General features: G+C 42.6%; 1 protein-coding gene across 5 annotated transcripts in view; it reads left to right on the top strand.

The window, feature by feature from the left end:
* CACNB4 (calcium voltage-gated channel auxiliary subunit beta 4) overlaps positions 1-24,579 on the top strand; it is a 232,607-nt gene that overhangs the window by 191,113 nt on the left and 16,915 nt on the right. For all 5 annotated transcript variants that reach the window (XR_012905162.2, XM_075933403.2, XM_075933401.2 and 2 more), the window contains 3 exons: positions 7,437-7,546; positions 10,347-10,498; positions 13,329-13,424. Coding sequence is in view for 4 of the 5 variants with exons in the window: in XM_075933403.2 (XP_075789518.1) it covers positions 7,437-7,546; positions 10,347-10,498; positions 13,329-13,424 (358 nt within the window). In the remaining variant the exon portion in view is untranslated. The remainder of the gene's footprint in view (positions 1-7,436; positions 7,547-10,346; positions 10,499-13,328; positions 13,425-24,579) is intronic.

Below are 24,579 nucleotides of genomic sequence, written 5' to 3'. Positions count from 1 at the left end.
CATTCATGGCTGTATTGATTTGGGCTCCGATGATAAGTCACAGCCTAAGTGGTCTGTGCAACAATCCTTGATGCTGCTCCAGAAAGTGTTTCTCTGATAGTACTTGTGATTAGTAGCAGCCTGGATTCTTGAGGCCTCAAGCTAGCTGATTCTTCTTAATGCACTAGCTAGGTCTCATTTTAGTCTTCTGTTGAGCAGTGGGTCATATCCTGCCCTGTTTCATGCTGTAAGGATCCCTGGGTCAAGAACAGTGGTTTTCTTTCCATGGGTCAGCACCCCAAAGTGGGTCAAAACTCCATTTTAATGGGTCATCAGGACTGGCTTTGACTTGCAGGGCTGGGGGCTGAAGCCAAGTCCTGGGTGGCAGGGTTCAATTTACAGCTTTGCTCCCCCATCCAGAGTGACAGAGCTCAGAGTTCAGTTCTTAGCTCCTGGCAATGTGTAGTAATTTTTGTTGTTAGCAAGGAATTGTGATATGGTGATGTTTGAGAACTCCTGGTCTAGAATTTGGGATTCTGAGAACCTAGGTAGCTACAGCCTCTGTGTTACAACTGGAGAGCCAGGTGAAGTATAGTACCCAACAATTACTGGAGAATTAGGCACCACAGCAAATACTGCCCAAAGAGGCCAGAACAAATAGAGCTTTGGTCTACGACAATAGTTTAATTCAGAAGTTACTCCAAAGAGCCATCTGAGCAACAACATAGATTCTAGTTTGCTATCTTGTCTTTCTCCTCAGCTTGCTCCTTACTTTTGCCTTGGACCCAGGCCTGATTTGACCTTGGTACCTGTCTCCTGACTTGGCTTAGTAACTAATCTCAATTCCTGCCTTCAACTCTGGCCCAGCAGATACTACTGACCTTCTTGCCTAAGCCCCAGATAATACACATAAATTATACTGAAGGAGGAGGTATCTCTGTATGCCTTTTTCCACAGTGGACGTGCACTTAATATGCAGGGCTAAATTAGAAGTCCAGTAAAATAAAATTATCCACTTAGGTTTCATATTAAGTATTCATTGGAGGCAGAGAATGACTGTGACTTCTCCCTAACCAGTGAACAGGTCAGAGGAACGACAGCTTTAGCTCTGCTGTAAGACATTTAGCTCTTCCCCAGTTTGTAATGTGCCTGACTCTGATGATTAGCAAAACCCATAAATTTAATCACTGATTTAAAATCTGGTGGATAAAGCATTTTGCATAGCAGCTTGTAAATATGTCATTTCTCTGATCTCTTCATGATAATCATCCATACTCTTCTCCCTCCTCCCACCCCCCCAGCTGTTTGACTAATCTTATTTCACTTCAGTTCATTGCATGGTTTCCAAGGGCACATTTGTATTAAGAGTAGGTACAGAGTAGTGACATCTGTTCTCTTCCCAGTTGCTGGCAGGTGTCCTTCAGCTTTGCATATGCCTGTGGTAGTTGGAAGTTATTGTCTTCAACAGGAAACCATGGCAACTGGAAGAGACAAGATTTGTCAAGTTACTGGGACGTGATTGCTATGATGAATATATCTTTTGTGAAGTATATTTCTGAAGTATTGGGGAGAAATACCAAAGTGTTCAGAAGCCACAGAAATCAGTAATGTCTGTTTACATAGGAGAAGAACAAAAAGTAAAGCATCATATAAGTGTCCCCCATGCCTTTCGCTGTAAAATCTAGTCAGAGGTACTCTTTTGTAGCCAAATATGCATTTGGTCCACGCAAAGAGAGAGATAGGGTCCATCTGCAGCAGAGATCTTTGTCACTCTCATTGTTACAAATTGACCCATTATTGTTAGTTCTGAGTAGTATGGATCAAACAAAGAGATTAATTTCATCCACAGAAAGGTGAAGTGAGCTAATAGCCTAAAGTCTTAAAGACAACTTGAAATCTCATCCATTTTTGATAAATAAGTTAAATGGTATTCAGGTAATACAGTTGCCTCAGCCCCTCACCGGTTTTTGTGGATTTGCAACCATATTTTCCTAATTTTTAAAACCCTTTTCTTTGTTGTTGTGTGAAAAATCTACACACACAACAAGAGTGAATGAATGGCCGTAGGAGGAAGAGATTCTCCTGAGACTTTCAGTGGGATTTATTCTCTTAAATCTCTTTAGCGCTTTGCGAAAATCTCACCTAAATGAAAACATAGGAAACAGTGAAACTGTGAGGAATTTTTCTACTTAGAGGTTATAAGGCACTCTGAAACCAAAATAAGTATCCACACAGGAGGTTTTTTTTTTTTTTTTTTTTTTTTTTTTTACCAATCTCACTAAGTTGGTTTAGAGATCAATCAGTTTTGTGTACAGCTCTACTCTAGAGCTAGGTGAACAACACATTTTTTTTGGTTCACTGTCAATTCAGAAAACTAATATTTTTAAAATGGTTGAGAGTTAAACCAAAAACTAAATTTTGAAATTTTTTTAGTGAATTGATAAGTTAAAAAAATATTTCTAGCTGAAAAAAGTGTTTCATTCAACCATAAACAAAAATGTTTCTTTTTGATATCCTGCATTTTTTAACATTTTAAAATAAATTTGAAGGACATTTCAAACAGAGAAGTCTCTTGCAAATAAATGGCCAAACAAATCTTCTGAGTAATAACAACACTTCTGACAATATGAGGCTTCAGTGTAGTCCCCTTGTTATCTTTATCTCAGCACTTCCCCTGGGAGGAACATAAAATGCTCCTGTAGTGTTCTTCCTCATTTGTTACCTGTATGTTAACCTTATTCTTAGGCTTTGTTACACCAGAGAAACCTGTCTCCACTGCAGTCTCTCTCAAACTGAGCCCTCCCAGTCTACTTACAAGGCTTAGCTTCATCTTCTCTGGTCAGGAGGCACCTTCTCCCAGTGCATAGTGAGGGTTCTTTGCCTTGCTTTGCTGATGGTGGGAGTTAAATCCCATCACACTCCCCGTTTGTCAACCCACTCAAGGATTAGGAACAATTGTAGTCCCTACATTCGTGTGTCAGGGAGGGGGCCCTAACAGTCTCTCTTGTTCCACACCAGTTCACAGAACTGGGCAGCCACAACATGCATGCCCCCTGTGCTACTTAGAGCTCTGAGAAGAAGTCTGCTCCCTGAGATACAGTTCCTCCTGGAACACCGCTTCACACCATTTTACTCTGCCTCCCGGCAAAGTGATCCCTTCATGATATTCCCAGCTCTGGGCTGTGACTGAATGCCACCCTCCAGGCTGCAATGTGAGGAGTGTTCTTTGTGGTGACCTATCTCACGTAGTACAAGTTGGGGTGTGTGTGCATGACTGTGTGAGAGAGAGGTGGTTATAGTTTCCCAGCTTCCAAGCCTGTGTTCTAATATTGTGTCTGATGTGGAGTTTGTTTGCAGTCTTGGACACGTGATTTCATTAGACTGCTCTGGGAATGCCTCCCTGCCCTAGCCCCCACGAGTACCCTGCCCAGACCCCAAACTCCCACGACTACCCATCCCCCCACCTAGACCCCAAACTCCCACGAGTATCCTGCCCCCCTGCCGAGGCCCCCATGAGTACTCTGCCCAGGGTCCCACCTGCCCCCTTTCCCGTGCTCAGGGCCCCACCAGGACCCTGCTCCTGTCCCCTAGCTCCTGGCCAGACACCTACCCCCAGCTTGCTCCTGTAGCCTATTTTCTACCCAGATTCTGCACCTTATCCCTATCTCACTGACTGGCAGCCCTGTCCCGCACATTGGCCCGAACCCTACAACCCCAGAAGAATTAATCTGGTCTGAGGCCTTAAACCTTAGTCCTACCTACCCTCCCCCATGGGGCTGGGGTGCCAGGGGAGGGAGGTGTCTCAGTTGCGGCCACATCAGTGAGGTTGGGGGGGGGGGGGGGCTAGCAGGGTTTGGGGGTTTTTTTGCATCTCACTTGTGTGTTCCCTGACTGATTTTTCTGTAGGTCAGTGATCCCGACCCAAAACAGGTTCCCCGCTCTTTCCATAAATAAAGACAATGCTGAAACATTTGTGCTGGACATATTTTATTTAAAAATGAAATCTGGCCCACAAGGCCCCATCTGGCATCAGAACACCCCTGCATCCTCTCACACACTTCAATCCTGAGCCTATCATACACAGGAACCCTCTGTCCCGAGTGTCTCACATTCCCCGTCTTTTGCCACAACACTACTGCACAATCCACACACTGCAAATCTGTGTCCTGAGCCCATCATGCTAACCCTAACCCCTGCCCTGAGCGCCCCTCATGCACCCCAACCTGAACTCCTGCACCCTCACATCCACAAGCCTGTGGTTTGCTCAGCACCCCCAACCCTCCACCTGACTCCAACACTCTCCAGCTTGGAGCCGCCTCCCTGAGCCAGAAGCCTCTTTTCCACCTCTTCCTGGACCCAAATTCCGTCTCAGAGCTTGCACCTTTCACCCCTTCCCACACCCAAATCCCTCATTCCCACCCCAGAGCCCGCACATCATGTCTCAACCCAGTGAGAGTGAGTAAGCGCTGGGGACAGCAAATGATGGAGAGGAGGGAAACAGAGAGGGCGGGGCCTCTAGAAAGGGGTGGGATCTTGGGGTTTGCCCTGACATTTAAAAAGTGATCTTGGGTGTAAAAAGATTGGAGATACTACCGTAAAAAAAATTTAATTTTCAAATTTCATACCAAGAAGTTTGTAAAGAGGATGTGAAGAACAAAATTCTGTTTCATCTGGATTGCCTTGATGACAAATTCATCCGCTATTTTCCAGAAAACTTTTCTGGCAACCCCATTCATAAATGAGTACGCAATCCATTCAACGTTGATGTTGATTCATTGCCAGAAGTATTGCAAGAACAAGCACTCAAAATAAAATATGATTCAAGTGTGAAAGATAATTTCAAAAATACAAGCTTGGAGGAATTTTGGATAAAATATTTCCCAATGTATTCGAAAGTTGGAGAAGTAGCACTACTTATTATTCTTCCATTTTCATCAACATACTTCTGTGAAAAAAGCTTTTCAAGCTTAGTCACATTAAAAACAAAACAAAGAAATCAACTGGATGTCGAAAACTATTTGCATTGTGCACTTATGTCTTTCAAACATAGGATTTCTCAACTCATGAAGAAAATGCAGCATCATCCTTCACATTAATTTTGATTTGTTTTTGCTATTTCTTAAGTTAAATTACATTTGTATTAAATTTTTGTGTCAAGAAAAACTATTTGTGCATATTTTTAATTTTAAATAATTTTTATACCAAGTTTTTATGTTTATTTTTAATTTTAAATTACAAATTGATTTTTTTTTGTTAAAAGGGGGGGTTGGATGATGGTAAAGAAGAGGTGGTGGGGCGTGAGGGATTCTTAAAAATCAAAAGGGGGGTGTGATGCTGAAAAGTTTGGGAACCATTGCCTTAGAGGGATGTTTGAAGATTAAAGTATTTTATAAACAGGGCTCAACAAATAGTGTAATCTACTCGCCTATAGCGAGTAGATTACACCCCGGAAGAGCCAGCGCGGAGCGATCTGCGCAAAGCGGAGAACCGTATGGTTGGCAAGCAGGGCTCACCGCTGCTCAGCGAGCCCTGTTTATAAACATAAAATAAACACATCCATCCATCTTTAATTAATTATGGCTCTACTGTTCCAGTTGGACTGAGATACACTTCAGCTTGAGAAATTATTTCTGATATCAGACCTCATTAGTACAAGGAGAATTTTCTGTTGTTTCTCTCTCTATATATATATTGTTGCACTTCCTCAGACCTGTTGAGGAATAAACCTGGACAAAGGGTGAGCTGAGCAATATTGCTTTTGGGATTGTTTATTGGCACAGATTCTTAAGAGTCAGCACGCATGCACACACACAGGCAATTTGGAGGCAGGTTGCAAGTGCGCACACACACACATACACACACAGAGGCAGTTTGGAGGCAGGTTGCAAGTGCGGTGTAGATTACTTTTGATTTCGTTGGTGGCTAGAGTGCTGGCCAGGAGTCAGCTTGCTGGTAACTCGCCCATGATGTTCCTTGGGAGATCCCTTCGGATCTGCAGGAGGCTTTACTTCCTCTGGGCCGGTCCGAGGTTTCTGCTGTGATGTTACATTTTGTCCAGGAGAGAAAGAGAGAGATTTTCCATACGCTTCTCACTTAATTTATCTGCTTGTAGATACATTGTCTGCCTTAAAATGGATCCTAAACTGCCTTTTTGGTTGGGTATTTCTTATTCACACCTCATACGCATTCCACAGGTTAGATACATGTTCATAAGCAATATGGTTTCTAAGCAAAGTGGTGCCTCGTGGCCTTGGGTACAAGAAATTGCATTGTACTACAGATAACAAACCAAAGGCATGATAAAAAGCTTAACAAATTACAACTAAGAAAGCCAAGGGAAGAAGGGAAAAGCAGAGGAATATGTCTTGTGAAAAGGAGGAGGGGAGTCGTATCCGACTGGTTACGTACGTGTGTGTGTGTGTGTGTGTATAATATATAAAAACAAATGTTCCTGCGGGATGACAGTGACATCATCACATCACTCTGGGTCCCGACTGACTCTCCTCTCCCCCACACCCTTTCCCTCAGTCCTCAGCTGTGCCTATCTCCTCCCACTTCCACAGTGCTCAGGGCAGAGCATGGGGCCTGGCAATGTTCTGGGGAGGTGAAAGCTGTACCCCTCGCCTCAATGCATGGCCCCTCCCCTCTTAGTTCTGGGTGGGGGGCAAAAGCCACGTGGTGCTGGGAGCCGCAATCCACGAACCACGTGGTGCCAGGAGTCTCACAGTTCCTACCCCCCCATGCATGGGGGAGGGCAGAAGTTGCGAGCCATGTGACCCCCCTGGGCTCGGCCCAACCCCCTGGAGGTTGGGGAGGAGGGCCAGGCCTGGCTACACCATGGTTTCAACCTGGCCCAACCCCCCAGAGACTGGGGGGAGAGGGTCAGGCCAGGCATTGCCTTGCCCAGGAAAGGGCGGTTTAGGGTTAGGCTGTGGCAAGGGTATAGGTGGGGAAGTGGGGGGGAAAAAGGCCTGAGTGGGCTGTGGGGGAGAAGGGGTCTGGGCTGGCGCGTCTGCAGCCTAGCTCTCCCCAGTGGCAGGAACCAGGGGGAGAGGGGAGAACCGGGGTTAGTGAGCAGGGGGCAATGCTCCCTAGTATCTTTGTATAGGTGGATGGATACCTACATACAGAAAGAGAGAAATATATGTAGTAATGTCGAATTAAGAATTGTGTATTTGCAAACATATATATTATCAGTTAAAAATGAAGTAGATAAAAATTATACATTTGTTTGGGGTATTTTAGTACTTGAGTACCATGGGCTTTATTTGAAGGGGGAGCTTCTTTATTTCTGCCTCTTTTTCTGTCTTTAATGATGATATAATACAGCTTATAAAACACATCTTACTGTTATTGTATCATTTTCACACTCTACAACACAAAGAAGTCATGAATCCTGTACAGGACAGTAAATATGTGATTTCAGTGTTGTTGTTTTCCTGTTTTCTTATTCACAGAATATCAATAACTAGAGTGACAGCTGACATTTCTCTTGCTAAGAGGTCTGTCCTAAATAATCCGAGCAAGAGGGCAATAATTGAACGGTCAAATACCAGATCCAGTTTAGGTAAGATATTAGCAAATATATTGCACTGCAAATAGGTATGTCCAGGAATAAAGGGACAGCTTTTCTGTTATAATCATGAGATGCCTATAGCATATGTCACCGAAAACAAGCAGGAATTGCAGAAACTATATTTTAGCTTTGTGGGACCACGTGAAGGCTGTGGCATTTCCAGATAAAAAGCCTTTTTTGCAGTCCACCAGAACTTTTCGGCACAAATATAAATCTTATGCACCTATGCTTGATCAATTGCCTATTGAAGTCAATAGGAAGAGTCTTTGTACTGACTTCATTGGGCTTTGGATCAGGCCAAAAATCTATCTGACTTTAATTTCAAGTGATTTATTCCCAGACTGATGCAGAGGATTTAAACGGGTAAATTCAAATTTCACGTGCTGATGGAAGGAAAAATTTCCTGGGGATAAAATTCATCCCATTGTGTGTTGGGAAAAGGATGGTGTATTACAGAAGCTTCATATTAAGTGCCTAAGTGAAATATAAGTAATGCTTTACTGCAAGTATTTTCTGTAAGAAAAGTAAAATCTTTTCTGGGCCTCATATTAAGGATTGCTTCATTCTGAGTGGTTGATTTTGCATTTTAAGTCACTAATACTGTGAAGAAGACAACTGAAATATTTAGAAATAATCAACAAATGGTCTGGTAGCGTTTTATAGACTAACAAAACATGTACATGATATCATGAGTTTTCGTGGGCACAGCCCACTTCTTCAGATGATCGGAGTTTTGAGTTTGGGATGTGCAGAACCAAAATAAATAGGAGAGAAGGGGGGTGGGAGAGAAAAAAAGGAGGGGGTGGGAGACAGGGAGCAGAGGGTATACCCTGTTTCCCACACCGTCTTTTTTTTTTCCTTCTCTCCCCTCCCCCCTGTTCTTTCCTATTTATTTTAGGTCTGTACATCCTAAACTCAAAACTCCAGTCATCTGAAGAAGTGGGCTGTGCCCACGAAAGCTCATGATACCATGTACATGTTTTGTTAGTCTATAAAGTGCTACCAGACCATTTGTTGTTGTTTTTTCTGTACAGACTAACTTGGCTACCCCCTGAAACTAGAAATAATCAGTTGGCCATGTAGCCAGGTTATTGGGTGAACCATGTTTTTAACTGATTGAGTCCATGTGTGTTTGAGGGATGCCAAAGAACAAATCTTAATAAGTAACCTCCTGCTTAATAGAGTAACAATTAGGTGGATAGTTTAGATTGACCACAAAAGAGCATTTTTATTCATAATTTTACTAATATTTCCAAATATAGCAACTATACCAGAATACCAGATTCATCATATTACATAAAGTAAATATTGAGGATTAGTATTAGGGATGTAAAGTTAAACTTAATGGGTTAACTAATTAAATGGGGGAGGGCTAGAACGGCCCCCTGTGTAGTGGGCAGAGGCTGCTCCATCCCAGCTGCTTTCAGCCCCAGGCTGGGGGCTGGAAGTCGGCAGCCTCACATGAGGCTAGAAGCAGCAGCCAGCAGCACGGGTGGACAGCCCCTCCCAACCAGTGTGAGCTGGGAGTCTGCAGCATCGTGTAGGGCTAGAAGCAGCAGGCCTTCTCCTCCTCCCCTCTCCCGGCTGCCACTTCTGGCCTTGCACTAGGCTGCCGTCTCCCAGCCTGCGAGCCTGTGCAGGCTGGGGGTATGTCTAGTCTACACCTCTGTCGACAGAGAGATGTAGATTAGGTACGTCGAAATTGCTAATGAAGCAGGGATTTAAATAGCCCGTGCTTCATTAGCATAAACATGGCCGCCGCTTTTTTCTGAAATGGAGCTTTTTCGGAAAAAAACAGCAGTAAATGAGGTTTACAGGATCTTTCAAAAAAGGGTTTATTTTTCGAAAGATCTCCATTTAGACTGCCGTTTTTTGGGGAGGGGGTTTCGAAAAAGCTCCAGTTTGGGAAAAACAGTGGCCATGTTTATGCTAATGAAGCACGGGCTATTTAAATCCCTGCTTCATTAGCAATTTCGACATGCCTAATCTACATCTCTCTGTCAACAGAGAGGTGTAGTCTAGACACAACCTAGATGCCGGCAGTCAGGCTGGAGCAGCCCTTCGTGGGCAATGGGTTGCTTCTGGGTAACGGTTAACTGTTATTCCATAAGCATCACCCATTAAGGTGGTTAACCAGTTATCCATTTGCATCCCTAGTTAGTATAAAGTGTGGGGCAGAGAAGTGACATATCTATTTTCAGGATCTGTATTAATTATAGACCACTAAAACCTTAGCCCAAATTGCTTTGCACTTTTTGGGCATTCCCTTTCTGCAGAATGCCAGTCATACATTAGCTGCAAGGTCAGCCATATCACTGAGCTAAGCATTAATATTTGGTAGGGATCAACTTTTCCATTTTTTTAATTGATTAATTTTTTAGCCATCAAAGGCTGCACTTTGGAACTGTGCTGCCTTGTTACCAGGTTATCTTCAGATATTGGGAGTATATCCAAGAATTACATTTAATGGGAAGGGTTCCCACTTAACATCAAATATAAAATTGATCCTTTGACCTAATTCATATCTGAAATGCTTGATACAGGATGCTCTAAAAACATATGAGCTGATGTAGTATCAAGAGAGTTAGCATTTGGTTGCTAGCCTATGTTGAGACCAAAGTAGCATTTTTAAACACAGTCAAAAATATATATTCTGTATATATTCATGTGTAAATACTTGAAGTCCATATATTATATGCATACTATATACCAAAGCCAATGGCATATTTGATTTTTTTTCTAATCAGTATTAGGATAGAGTAGCTATGACCTGTTTCTGTTGTTGTTTTAGCTGAAGTGCAGAGTGAAATTGAAAGAATCTTTGAGTTGGCAAGATCCTTACAGCTGGTTGTCCTAGATGCAGATACTATCAATCATCCTGCACAACTTATTAAGACATCTTTAGCACCGATTATTGTCCATGTTAAAGTGTCATCTCCAAAGGTAATTGCAATCACCTTTAAAATATAGTTATTTTACTTTTTAAATGATATATGTCATTGTTCTCTGAAATAGGGTGTGTTTTCATTCCCCCCCAAAATGCACATGTTGACACCAGTGAGAGCTTTGTGCTTACATTAGAAGAAAATTGTTTTCATATACATGTTCTTATACAGGCCAGTCCCTGTAATATCGAAGCCCTTTCCAATAGTGCGTTAAATTCCATGACTAATATCTGTCTCATGGTTTATTTTTATTTTTTTCTTTCATCCCCTCCCTATTGGGGGGGAAATTCTGTGTTTACAATTCTTATGCCTTGAAAATAGAAATTTAAACTCACTACGGGTATAAATGAAAATAATGTTCAAGATAGATACAGGATTGACCAGCCTAGAGATTTAAGCCCTAAATTTATCTTCAGAACAGATGCCATCTCTCCCCATCCCACCCATGTTTTTTAAGCCTCCTCTGGAGGGCCACCTCTAGAGGTGTAAGTTTAGATCGGTCCTTAGTGCTTCTGTTGAGGCTCTCAACTAGGGATGTGAATGTGTACTTGGGTACATGGTTAACCAATGAGCCTGGGCTCATGGTTACACACAGCAAACTCCCTTCCCGTGCTGTTACCTCTGTAACAGAAGTAGCAGCGCAGGGTGGGAGGAACCGTGAGCATCGGTTCCCTAGAGCCGCCCGCCCACCACAGTGCTGTACACATGTAGGCGCTGAAAGTTTCAACAGTTCCACATTTACAAAAATAAATGCAGCTTAACATCCCTACTCTCAACCAGGACTTTTACTAATGCCAGTTGTGGTTATTAGGTTTTTGGGATGCCCTGTAGGCTCTGCATTTAGAGTATGAAAGCCACAAAAGTGGCTGCTTTAATATACACATTTAGACCTTGTCTGCATAATTACACTAGTTTAACTGGCTTTTATATTGATTTTAGCATAATTCAGTTAACAACTAAGTATAGCTAAAAATAATATAAACAAGGAGGATATTGGTAAGAGAAGAGTCCATGCAGGACTTAGCACTAGGGATGTTAAAATGCATTCATTTAGGTAAATGTGTAACCGCTGAAAATTTCAGCAGTTACAAGTTTACACGTGGTGGGGGCGTCTGCACAGGAGCCACATGGTTCCTCACCACACTGTTGCCTCTGTATCAGAGGCAGCACCATGAGGGGGGTAGGTAGAAGCCCATGGGTGGCTGATATGCTAGGCAGGGGAAGGCATTGCCTTCCTAACCCACCAGCCTGGCCCCACCCAGACAGTGCCCCCACAATGCCTGCCCCCAGTGCCTGCCCTCCCCTGTGCTCCAGGGCCAGGGAGGCTGGGGCTACACGCCCACCTGCCTGTCCCCTTTCCCCCATGGTGGGGAGATGGCTTGGCTCCTGAGGGGGTCAGGGCCCCAGCAGAAGGGGTGAGGTTGGGAGTGGGGGTGGGGGCTTGCCTCCCCCAGAACTGCCTTTACCAACAGCCCATTAGTGAGCCAGTGCTTGCAGGGAGCTGGCTTAAAAGGGAGGGTTGGCTAATGTAACAGTGAACGTTAACTGATGGGCCCAGGCTCATTAGTTAACTGTCTACACAAGTACATGTTTGCATCCTTAGTTTGCACCAATTTTCATATAAAAAACAATTTTAATTAAACTTCTGTAAGTTTTACTATAGACAGGGTTGTAGGTCCTATCATGATTTTGCAGTCAGTACCTGATTGCTTGTGCTCTTTCACAATTTGCTTGTTACGTTAACTTATGGCAGTTAAGGATGTCTACTGTTATGTAGCATTATATTTCAGGACCATAGACATTGGGGTGAACAGCGGCTTTCAGATTCTTCACTCATACATGTTTTCTGAAATTAAAAGTCTGAATCGTCACGTGGTGCAAATGGAGATACGGTGATTTATATTAGTTGGAGATCTGGCTCACATTCTGTAAGAAACAGTATAATTTGTTTTAACAGTACCCCTTAATGCACTTTATAATATAAGACCCTAATGTAAGCTCAGTATACATAATTTGCGTTCCCTGCTAACTGCTATTGAAAATTCCTGATGTGGCCCTTGTAGTGCTAGTTATACCCATTCTATTGAATGGAATGTTATCTGGAAGACAGCATGGCAGATGTGAGGGGAAGCATCAGGAGCATAGGAGTTGGGGGCACAGGTTTTTTGTTTGTTTGTTTGTTTGTTGGGAGTTTTTTGCAAGTCTTTCACCTAAAGGCTTGCAAGCAGGTTGCCTGACACTATAATTTTCTTTGATAGCTTATAGATAAATAATTTAGAATTCCTAATTTCTCCCGCCTCCTAACTTCTACTAGCAAACATATTGCAGGAAAAAATAATGAGGTAATATGAACTGTGGGTGTTAAAAAACCTTTTCTATCAAAATACACTTCCGAGCAGATTGTACCCATGATATCACTATTGTGCAGCATAATATACTATTACTGTTAGGCTATAATCAAACTGGTGCAATGGCATAATTTTCAGGGAAAATTGGAAAACAGTCCTTCAGAAAATTACGTTTCTTAACAATAAACTAGTACTTTGACCTAGAACAAAGCTAAATCACACTTTAAACTCATTTGGAAAACATGCTATGGGTCAAATCCTATGATGAGATAAATACCTATAAATCCCAGAGAAGTAAACTGAAGTATTTGCATCTGTCTGAAGGCAAAATTTGGTCCATTATATTAAATGTAGTACAAATAAGATCTTACTAACTTCGTTAATCCTGGCATTTGGATTCTTGGTTAATTGGCATTTGGATCTCTTGTATCTGGGGATGTTTAAGTCTTATACTCATGTTTTCCTCTTTTTCTTGGTCAGGTTTTGCAGCGGCTGATTAAATCCAGAGGAAAGTCACAAAGTAAACACTTAAACGTTCAGTTGGTGGCAGCTGATAAACTTGCACAATGTCCACCAGTAAGTACAGATAAAATCATCAAGAATAAAACTCAAATCAATGATCTGGAATTTTGTACTGAATTTTTATCACTTATTATAATTGAATTCACATGTTGTCCGTTGACTTTTGGTGATGCTCACAGCCCTCTAGTCATAGACCAACTAAGATTAAAAAAGGCAATGCTATTCGGTCACTTTTTTTCTCAAAGAAGTAGCCTGTCTAAGGCCCTAAAATAGCCTCCATCTCATAATTGAGTTTCTGGCACTTCATCAAGGAATGCATTCTAAAGATCATCAGTTAAGAGATTCTGCTTGGCCCAGTGGAGCTATACACTTGCCACAAGCCACTTTGTTGGGGTGGTGATGATTAATTAATGTGGAGTCTTGCAGTTAGCAAACTCGCAAGCTGCCCCAGATGTTTGTCAGTTGATGTAGTAGTTTTCTATGGGGAGGGTATATCCGATACACATAAGCCTGCACCTACTCTCTCCCTCCCCCCCCCCCCCCGGCATACAGATCCGTGAATAAGTTAAATCTTGGCATGCCACTTCTGAAAGGTTGCCGACCCCTGGTATAGCACCTCTGGCCTAAGCCTACCCTCTTGCCCAGAGAAAACAGGCCTCCTACCCCTGCAACATATCAGAACTGCCAGAGGGAGTGGTGGAGCCACCACCACTGTGGGAAGGACAGACTTAGGTATATATGTGCAGAAAAAACACGTTTCCCTCTTCCACTTGAACCAGTTCTCTTGTGCACAGACTGACTTTTCAGGGCAAATTCCTCCTGCAGCCATTGAGACTGCAGGCCCCACCTAATTACATCTCACTGAGGTCATGTCTACATTATGGGCATTACAGTGACATAATTACAGTGTAGACACTGAAGGGACCCCACCTTTCAAAGCAACAGTATCTAGGTGAACGGATACTTGGACCGACACTCGGAGTTAGATCAGCATTGCTAAGGTGCTATGGGGTGTTGGTTTTCCCACTCTTGAATGCTGTAGATCTGTCAACCTTAGCGTTCAGTGTAAACCAGACTTTAACCAATGTCTTCACTGCACATGAAGGTGTGATAACAGCAAAGACATATATACCCATAGCTTTAATTTAGCTAGTGGAGGCGACAATAGTAGTGAAGGTGTAATGCCACGCGCCATCACTAGCAACCCAAATAACTATCCAGAGGCCCTGGAAAGCTTGTACTCAGGCAGCTAGCCTGAGTTCAATCCCACGCCACCATGTCTACAACACTATTATTACCCTTGCTATTTAAATTAGACTTAATTTTTTACTCTTGCTAATTATTACCCTTGCTAGCTAGATTAAACCTAACAGGAGTATTCAACCTGTACTACAGTCACAGCTTCACTTTGCAGTGAAGACATAGAGTAGTAGGGTCACTGCATTACAGCTAACAGCTTTTCATCAGCAGTTGTTGCTTTTTTTCTTCTGCATGCCTGCTGGAAATTGGGCCTCTTCCTTGTCCCCTCTCTGCTGGGAGTCTGAATGCCTTCTTTCACCCATTAGGTTTTGAAGCATAGTAGAGGAGTGAGGATGAATTATTGCTTACAGAAGCTCCTTGCTTGGCAAAAGCAAGCCTGCTAAACCGAAGTAAAGAACCTCTTCTTCCCCTGTGCTGTCTAAGTCTTTTCTATCCGAGCTATTAAAAATACCACAATGGCGTAGAACAAATAAATGCAAATAACCACAATTAATAGTTCTAATATTGCTACTCAAGCATTTCAGGTTCATGAGTTAGGCCATGAAAAATCACGAGATTGGCTTAAAATCTTAAAATTTCTTTTTTCTTTTCGTTTCGTTTCGTTTCGTTTCTTTTCTTATGTCAGGTCATTATTCAAAAATGTCAGGTTTTTGAATATTCACTTTCAAGCTTTTCTCTGCAGCTGTGAGGGCCAAAAAAATTCCTTTTATTATATTTGTTTTTATGTGAAAACTGAGATTCTCCCTTAATTACGTAATTCTGGGAACTGGGGCATTAAGAAAAATGCAAACACCAACTATTGCAAGTCTCTCACGGAAGTTATGAGCATTGTCAGCACATTTTTTGTGAGCAAAGAGGGAGCCTATTAGGAAAGGTGTAATGTCACAAGTGCTGTGTGACACAATGGGGCTTAGCAGATCTTCCTACAGTTTTAAAAAGCTGTAGCAAGCACACCCCTTAGCACACTCATCCTAGCATGTGATGATATGTGGCATAGCTCCTCCCCTACTAAGAAACACCCCTTCTGGGGCTGCTCAGCACTGCTTGCAGCATAAAACAGCCAACTTCCCCAGTGCTGGAAGATAAATCATGCCTGCTCTGGGTGTAGGTACACTGGAGGCAGGGCACCCTTCCCTGCACTTTGTCCCTAGTCTAGTGCTCCTGCACAGGGAGACTCCTGATTTGACCCACAGTGTCAGAGCAGTGCCCCTGCAATATACACATTGTTTCCTGTTCTTAGTTCTAGAACTTCCATTGAGGATAGGAAGAGTGGGCGAGCAAACAGGTGTTGAGATATAATTTCTTAACTGCGCTGGGCTGGCGAGCAGCATGCTTTGTCTTAAAGTGTCCCATTCTTCTCAGAAAGGGCCGCCTCTATCCTGTGCTAGGTTACAAAGGGCCACGGGATGGGCCTGCATTTTCTGTGTAAAAGGATAAGTGATGATCATTTTAGTGCAAAGAATCCATTCTGTCCCAACTCATCCCTTTTCAAGGCAATGACACACCGTAAGTGTGTCTGGTTACAGTAATAGTAGCATCTAGTGTTCTCTTCCCTGTCATCCTGCTTGTGTTCTCAGAAATTCTGAGAGTTGTTCAAGCCATCTAAAATTTATATTGGATAGGGTGTCTGGTGTGTTATGTTTCTGCCCCGTGAGTAATTTTCCATTGAATCATGTTGTTACAACGAAGGGAAGAAAGAAGATATTTCTATGGATGCTGTTCAGAGCACATTAACTAAAACAAAATATGCAAGTTCTGTAGTAGTAGTAACCAAAAAGATACATCAGGTCTAATTCATACTAGGTGTAAATGGAGTTAAATGGGGTCAGACCTGCTCACATTGCATCTGACTTTGGTCCAGGGCTGCCATTGCTGCTTGCACGTGTAACCCAGAGGCACTGAGACCACTGACAAGGGAGAACATGATGGCTTTTAGCTCATGCACTAGAGGCACATGGATTTAGTCCAGGGCTGAGCAATAAAAAAAGGCAGCCTGCAGGGCTATACCATGGCAGGCTGCCACCGCTATGCTTGCCAGCGCCTCCACAGGTATTAGAGGATTGCAGCTCCGGTTGGACACAAACCGCCATTCGTGGCCAACGCAAGCAGGAAGAAGCATTGCGGACTAGAATGTCACTTCCTGCTGCTAACATTGGTTGTGAATGGTGATTTATGGCCAACAAGAACTGTGATCCTCCAATACCTGTGGAGGCATAGATAAACGTGGAGGTGGGGGCCCACCAGGGACTAATCTTGTGGACTGGATCCAGTCCGTGGACCGGAATTTGCCCACCCCTGCTTTAGACCCTAAAGTCACAGGTTAAATCCCTCCTTCTAACATCCAGGGTCCATACGTATAACACTACCAGTAGTGTTCACCATTCTTCACATCGGAAAAAGCATATATTTCTCCATTTGCAAAGAGCAACCTGCACTGTACTTAATTTATACTGAAGTAGATGTTGGGCCTCAAACCATTAAGTGCCGGGGGTCAAGCAATTTTTTTACTTTCATAACTAACACAGCAAGCCCATAGATGCCAGAACTATAAGCTAACAAAGCTAGAGGTACAGAGGCTCAGCCCAGGCAATCCGTGTCACAAATTAAGCCCTGAGTCTGCGCATATTTCACATGTGTGGGGTTTCCCCCTCATTTCAGCTATGTCTGTTCCTATCAGTTGTACTGAAGTGAGTGACTAAGTTAGATTGAAATAAATGGCTTGTCCCTGCAGTGTGAATGTCAGTGCTTAGCTAGCACATAATAGCACTTTATAATATGCGCAATGTCTGATATAACTCAGCTTTTGGTCCACATCCTGAGATTTTATTGAGATGAATTCCCAGTGACATTCAATGCCTGAGTAAGGATTGAACATAAAGGTCAAGATTTGGACTTGTAGCTGCCATGGGCAAAATTTCATTCACAGCCTATATCTTCACTAAACAGAAGATCAATGCTGCTATGATCAATCATTCAGGGTTCAATTTAGTAAGTCAGGTTAAGACTTGCTAAATTGAACTCAGAGGGCACCGTGCCACCCTTCCCTCTGCCCCCTCCCTCAGTCAGTGTCTGCTTCTGTGAGGAGTAAGGGAAGCCAACAGGAGCATTTGCTCTTGTTGGCCTCCCACTGTGGGGAGGTCAGGGAAACTTGAAACAAGGTACATCAACTCCAGCTATGTAATTAACATAGCTGGAGTTGCATATCTTGATTCGACATTCCCTTTTAATGCACACCTGGTCACAGAAATACACATCAGCTTTCCACTAAAGTCAATTGAACTGACTCGAATTTCACACAGTTTTTACTTCATTGAAGTTACCCCTGATTTGCACCACTGTTAAGAAGAAATCTGAAAGCCATCAAAAATCACATTTCTAATTTGTATGCTATTGAGAAGCAGTGTTATGAAACTGATTAGAACTGTACGTCTAGACATTATAAAAATATTTTTGTGTTGGAATATCTAAGTGCTTTCATTATCAATTGCTCATTAATTTTTCACTGGTGCTGTTCCTGCTGTATGCTAAGAATGCCCATCACTGCAGAATTCATTAAGCAGTAGCCGTCACTTTACATGGCTTAATGAAACAGGATCAGTAACAAGAATGTAGTTAAGATGTGCTAGTCAAATACAGTTTATTATTGTTGGGTGGTTGGGGTTTTTTTTCAATTTACACAAAAGCTCAAAAAGGGTGGACCTCTGTGTGCTCTAGGTGCTTCTGAAATCATTTAAAATATGTTGGAAATAATATCCCATCATAACTGAAGTGCAGCAGTACAATTAAGTAGCATCCAACATCAGCAAGCTAGGCAATTGGAAATCTCGTGTCCCCTCACCTTTCAGTAATTCTCCATTCTTACAGTTCCAGCTATGAAGTATGTTCTCTCTGGGTTCACCAGTATCCCTTAAGGAGGATAAGGAGTGAGGTGGAGGAAGCCAAATGTTCCTCCTTAATTTTGTTTGAGGGGAGGGCAGTGAGGTCCCAACAGTGGACTAACTGGGACCAGGTTGGGAAGAGGGACTGCTGACAGCAGCCTCCTAAATAGGTGAAAGTGACTAAGGAAATAATGGTGACCTTCACTGTACAATTAATTGTCCAGTACTCCCAAATATGTTAGAATAAAATTGCAGCTATAACTACACCATATCCATAGCTTCCCTTCTTTCTTATGGTATGGCTGGACATATCATAGTAAATATAAGGACATGAAAATACTAGCTATCTTCAATAGGTACTGTATTCTAAATAGATAAAGCTGAGGAGAGGTGATTTCTTCCTTGGTTCATTATAGTTCAGGAAAATCTACAGAAAAATCTTTACACACAAGACTAGAGAACACATGCAATAATATATACTGTAGAAAACTTTACACATGAGGCTAGTCAAGAAAATAAGCTGCAAAACAGCTCTTGTGCAAGAGGGGGTTTTTGTGCAAGAAGGAGCAGTGTAGATGTAGTGTCAGGGGCAACGCACAAGTGAGAAACTGCTATAGTATCTGAAGAAGGGAATCTTCAGTATGAATAGAGAGGTTATTTTACCTCTATATTTGGCACTAGTGCAACTGCTGCTGGAATATTGTGTCTAGTTCTGGTGTCCACAATTCAATAAGGATGTTGATAAAATTGGAGACAGTTCAGAGAAGAGCCATGAGAGTGATTAAAGAAAGCATGCCTTATCTATTTAGCTTAACAAAGAAGCGTTAAAGGGGTGACTTGATCACAGTTCATAATCTATTCAGGGAACAAATACCTAATAATGTGTTCAGATCAGAGGTGAAAGTAAGCGGGTGCACCTTGGTGCCCAGCTCCAGCAAGAGCTGGCAAGCTGCAGCAAAAACTAACAGGAAGCTATTTAAAGAGCTGGCAGGGACCTGGATTGCAATACGACAGTACCTCTAAGAAAATTTAAGTTACTTTTACTGCTATGTGCTCTTTAATTGAGGAGAGAAAGGTATAGCATGATCCAAGTTGAAGCTACACAAATACAGACTGGAAATAAGAGATACATGTTTGACACAGAGTAATTTACCATTAGAATCAGAAGATTAGAGTTGGAAGAGGCTTCAAGAGGTCATCTAGTCCAGTGTTTCTCAACCTTTTTCTTTTTTTAATAAAGTACCCCTATTAAAAAAAATAAATTATAAGTACCATCTTTAAAAAAAATTATAAGTACCTCCAGTACCTACAGTTTTCAGACACACAATTTTTTCCCCACCATTGCAACACATTTGTTTAAAGAACTTAATTGTAGCTGGGCAAGCAATGACATTTTTGGGTGTAAAAAGTGCAAAAATAATAAAGCGCTGTAAAACTCAAAACAAAAATTCAGTTTTCTCCAAATTTAAGTTGTTGACTTACACTCCCCCCCCGCCCCCAGACTTCTCTTGAGTATCCCTAAGGGTACTCATAATACCACTGGTTGAGAAACACTGATCTAGTCTAAGCCCTGCTCAAAGCAGGACCAACCCCAACTAAATAATTCCAGCAAAGGCTTTGTCAAGCCTGGTCTTAAAAACCTCTAGGGATGGAGATTCCACCACCTTCCTAGGTAACCCATTCCAGTGCTTCACCACCCTCCTAGTGTAATAGTTTATCCTAATATTCAACCTAGACCTCCCCCATTGTAACTTGAGGCCATTGCTCCTTGTTCTGTCATCTCTCACCACTGAGGACAGCCTAGCTCTACCCTTTCTGGAACCTTCCTTTGTGTAGTTGAAAGCTGCTATCAAATCCCCCCCCCCTTCCTCCATTCTTCTCTTCTGCAGACTAAATAAACACAGTTCCTACAGCCTCTTCTCATAAGTTGTGTGCCCCAGCCATTTAATCTTTTTTTTTTTTTTTTTTTGCCTTTCACTGGACTTTCTCCAATTTGTCCACATCCTTTCTGTAATGACGGGCCCTAAGCTGGATGCAATACTCAAGGCGCGGTCCTTTTCTGCAGCTCTGCCACTGTAGGAAGTGCAGAACTCTGGACTTGTCCTTGTTGAATCTCATCAAATTTCTTTTGGCCCAATTCTCCAATTTGTGTAGGTCACTCTGGACCCTATCCCTACCCTCCAACGTATCTACCTCTTTCCTCCCCCCCGTTACTGTCATCCCCAAACTTGCTGAGGGTGCTATCCATCTCATCGTCCAGAACATTAATGAAGATGTTGAAGAAAACTGGCCACAGGGCTGACCAGACAGTTTTCTATTCACCTTATAGTCCATTCATCCAAGCCAGAGGCAAACAAAGCATTATTTCAGCTTTTTTCTACATTTTCTGTTACTAGGTTACCTCCCCCATTTAGTAAGCATCCCACACTTGTTGCTAACATACCTGTAGAAACCTTTCTTGTTACCTTTCACATCCCTTGCATGCTCAAACAATATTTTTACACTCCTCCCAAGTCATCTGTCCAGGTTTCCACTTCTTTTTTAATGTTTAAGCTCACCAAAGATTTCTCCATTAAGCCAAGTTTGTCATCTGTCATATTTGCCATTGGAACAATATACCAAGAGTCATGATAGATTCTCTATCACTGATCAGTTTTAAATCAAGATAGGATATTTGTCTAATAGACATGCTCTAGGAATTATTTGGGGGAAGTGCTATACAGCTCAGTGGTTTGAGCAGTGGCCTACTAAACCCAGGGTTGTGAGTTCAGTCCTTGAGGGGGGTTATTTAGGAATCTAGGGCAAATCTGTCAGGGATAGTACTTGGTCCTGCCATGAGGACAGGGGACTGGATTCAATGACCTCTCAAGGTTCCTTCCAGTTCTACAAGATAGGTGTATCTCCATATATTATTATATTGTAGGCTTGGGTTGACATGAGCAACTGGACATGGCTGAGGCCTAAATTTTTGGGATTAGGTTGGTAAATAGATCAGCAGACTGGAAACAAATGCCTGTACTAGCTAAGATAAATAAAAACATCCAGGGAACCATTTACAGTGGAGAAGATCAGGCTGAAACATAAGGTAAGGTAAGAGTAAGATGTGCATGAACAGTGTGTGTAATGCAGGGAATAGTACCTACAAAGTGACCGAGCCGATCTCCAAATAGTATAGTAAATACAAAAAAATCTGTAAATGTATATAAAGAAAGAGGATTTCTGTGTAACTTGAATTTGTAATATACCCTGCATCTACTGTCTGCATTTAAGTCTAATCAACTCAGCCTAGCATTGCTATATGCCCAGTAAAAATTCCTAACTCTAACCTCAAACTAGGTTCTTAAAAAGCCAAGTGATAAAAGGCCTTGAAAAAAGTCCCCAAGAGCCTGTGTATAGAGTAGGTCAGAATAGATGATCATAGTGATCCCTTCTGGCCTCGGAATCTATGAATCTATGTATCTATAAAAAGTTCTAAAGTAAAGATGGTTCTCTTAATGGAAAATACACTTCAAATAGCATCAGAGGGAAATTATTTCAATCCCCTGGCTTTCGCAAAGGGTCGGTCAGTTTTTACTCATTCTCTCTTTCTGTTGCACATACACACACACATGTCATCCAGAAAGTTAATAAAGGAGCAAAATGGCTTGATACACTAAAGACTTGAGTGATTCCTTTTGTAATGTACATATTTCCTACCTGATTTTTTAATTGGTTGAGAAATTGTACTGTATTAGTATTCTGATTGTGCCACTTTTGATTATAAGAGTAAAACTATTTTGCTACTCAGCATGAGCAGAGTGGCAAAATCTGACGCTAAAACACAGGTGGGCAATAATTTTGGGGGGGGGGCACTCCAATAATTTGTTAAATGGTGGAGGTGTGGGGGATTTGGGATAGAGGTTGGGTGCAGAAGGGAGCTTGGGCTAAGGGATTGGGGTGCAGGATCTGGGAAGGAGTTTGGATGAAGGAGGAGATTGTGACCTGGGGCAACAGACTAGGGTGAGGAGTGGGTGCAGGATCTAGGGGGGAAGTATGACCTGGGATAGGAGTGCAGGGGTTTGGGTTGCAACCTGGGACAGGATATTGGGGTGCAGGGTCTGAGAGGGGGTTGTGATCTGGGGCAAGAGTGCAGGGATTTGGGGGGGGGCGGTTGTTTTGTTTTTGAATATGGAGATGCCTATCTCCTAGAACTGAAGGGACTTTGAAAGGTCATTGAGTCCAGTCCCCTGCCTTCACAACAGGTTGTGCCAGGGACAGCGGATTGATTTGTAAGGTTTGAGGGAACGTGACCTGAGGAGAGGTATAGGAGAGGATGCAGTGTCTTGGAACATGTATGGCGACTGGAGCAGAGGTGCAGAAGGTTTGGTTTACATGGGTTAGGGGTGCAGAAGGGTTGGGGAGGGAGAGGCTGGGGTGCCAGAGGCAGGCTCTGGAGGGGAGACCTTACCTGGCTCCCAGCCAGCAGCCCAGAAAGGAAAAAATAAGGTTTTGTCCTAGATTTTTCCTGCAGTTCCTGACTGCTTTTTTCAAGATCAGTTTCACATTTTCTTCAGTTTCCTCCTTATTTCACAACGAGGTTAAAGGAATTCAATTTAGAATTCTGGTACTTTGCTCTTCTACGTATTTAGAATATTTAACAGTTTTCTTACTGAAAACAGTAAGAAATAAAGATTTATATTTTAGAGACAGTTACTCATTTAGAACCAGACTGTGCTACTCTTACTGACATAAAGACTTGTGTCAAAATAAGGATTAAATGAGACTTACGTTATGCCTAGAATTTGTGCTGGGCCTTTACATAGGGATGAATTTCAGTTTGTAACAGGGTGGATGAACCAGGTTTTTTGGGTTTCTTTCTCTGGACACACAAAATTTCCACTAATGGGAATTATTTGCCATCCGCACCTTATTTAGAAGTCCATCAGATATGGAAAGATAGTCTTCTTTAAGTGGTGGTGAATGCTAAGAAACTCAGTTAGAGCTTCTATTGTTCTACTATAATTTACTGTCACAAAGGGAACCGTAACATTCTGTTTCTACTGTTTTCTCCAACTACTTGTAAATATGAGCTGCCATCACACTTGTTCTCACATAATTTTGGCTTAATAAAATCATGTTCCCAGTCCAAATATTCTTCTATTTCTAGGGTGAGTGAGTCGCGGAAAAGACTAGCAGATTCCCATCCATAAAGGCTTGAAAAAAGGGTCTCTAAGCTCCCAAACTGAGTCACTGGCTAGCTGAAGGGGCACTCTGGCGCAGTGGCCTAAGTACCAGTTTTTCCAAAGTACAGTACCCATAAGCATCAAGGTGCATCTGTATGAGCTCCACGGCATTGCTGAGATGCAAGGAGCTCAAGCTCTGAGACAGTGGTGCCACCCCATAAGGACAAAGACAAATACCATATTGCTTCTGAAGGAACAACACCAAGAAAACCATTAGTACTGAGTGCAACAAAGCTCCCGTTTAGGAAATGCTCTCCACTTTCACAACCATCAATATCAACAACATACCATGAATTCTTCTCTGCGCTGCTGCATGAGCAGATGGTGCTGCGAGAAGTCTGGTACCGTAGAGATCTGACAGTTACTCAGTAATGATGCCCTAGTTCCAAACACATCCCGGTGCCCAGAATCACTCTCAACACTAGGACTGTACCACCAATTCTCTGGTCAGCATCACCGTTACCCGGTGGTGAGTCTGACAATGACCAGGAGGACATAATTTCCATGGCCTGTAATTGGGGCCTGATATCACAGTACAAGGGTCCTCCTCAGTTCTATCGAGATGACCCAGGATTATGTTATGAGCCCCTTTGGCTACTCCCAGTACCTGTGTTCTTCCTTCCCCAATTGCCATATTGGGATTCTTGGGTAACATACAGAGCCCATGTTTTGTAGGCATCTAATGTCTGTCAGCTGCAGATTCCTCTATAGTTGTAGTGGGCAAATACTGGCCTGTGAGCTGGATCTGGCCTGCCAAGGTTTAGCCCTTGGCGGGCCCCCACACCGTTGTATTTACCTGCGTCCCCACAGGTATGGGGGATCACAGCTCCTTTTGGCTGCAGATCATTG

The sequence above is a fragment of the Pelodiscus sinensis genome, chromosome 7 (assembly GCF_052426305.1).
Source record: "Pelodiscus sinensis isolate ZL-2025 chromosome 7, ASM5242630v1, whole genome shotgun sequence".
Classification (NCBI taxonomy): Eukaryota; Metazoa; Chordata; order Testudines; family Trionychidae; genus Pelodiscus; species Pelodiscus sinensis.
The sequence above is the reverse complement of the archived record's forward strand: the minus strand, read 5'-3'. Positions and strand labels throughout refer to the sequence as shown.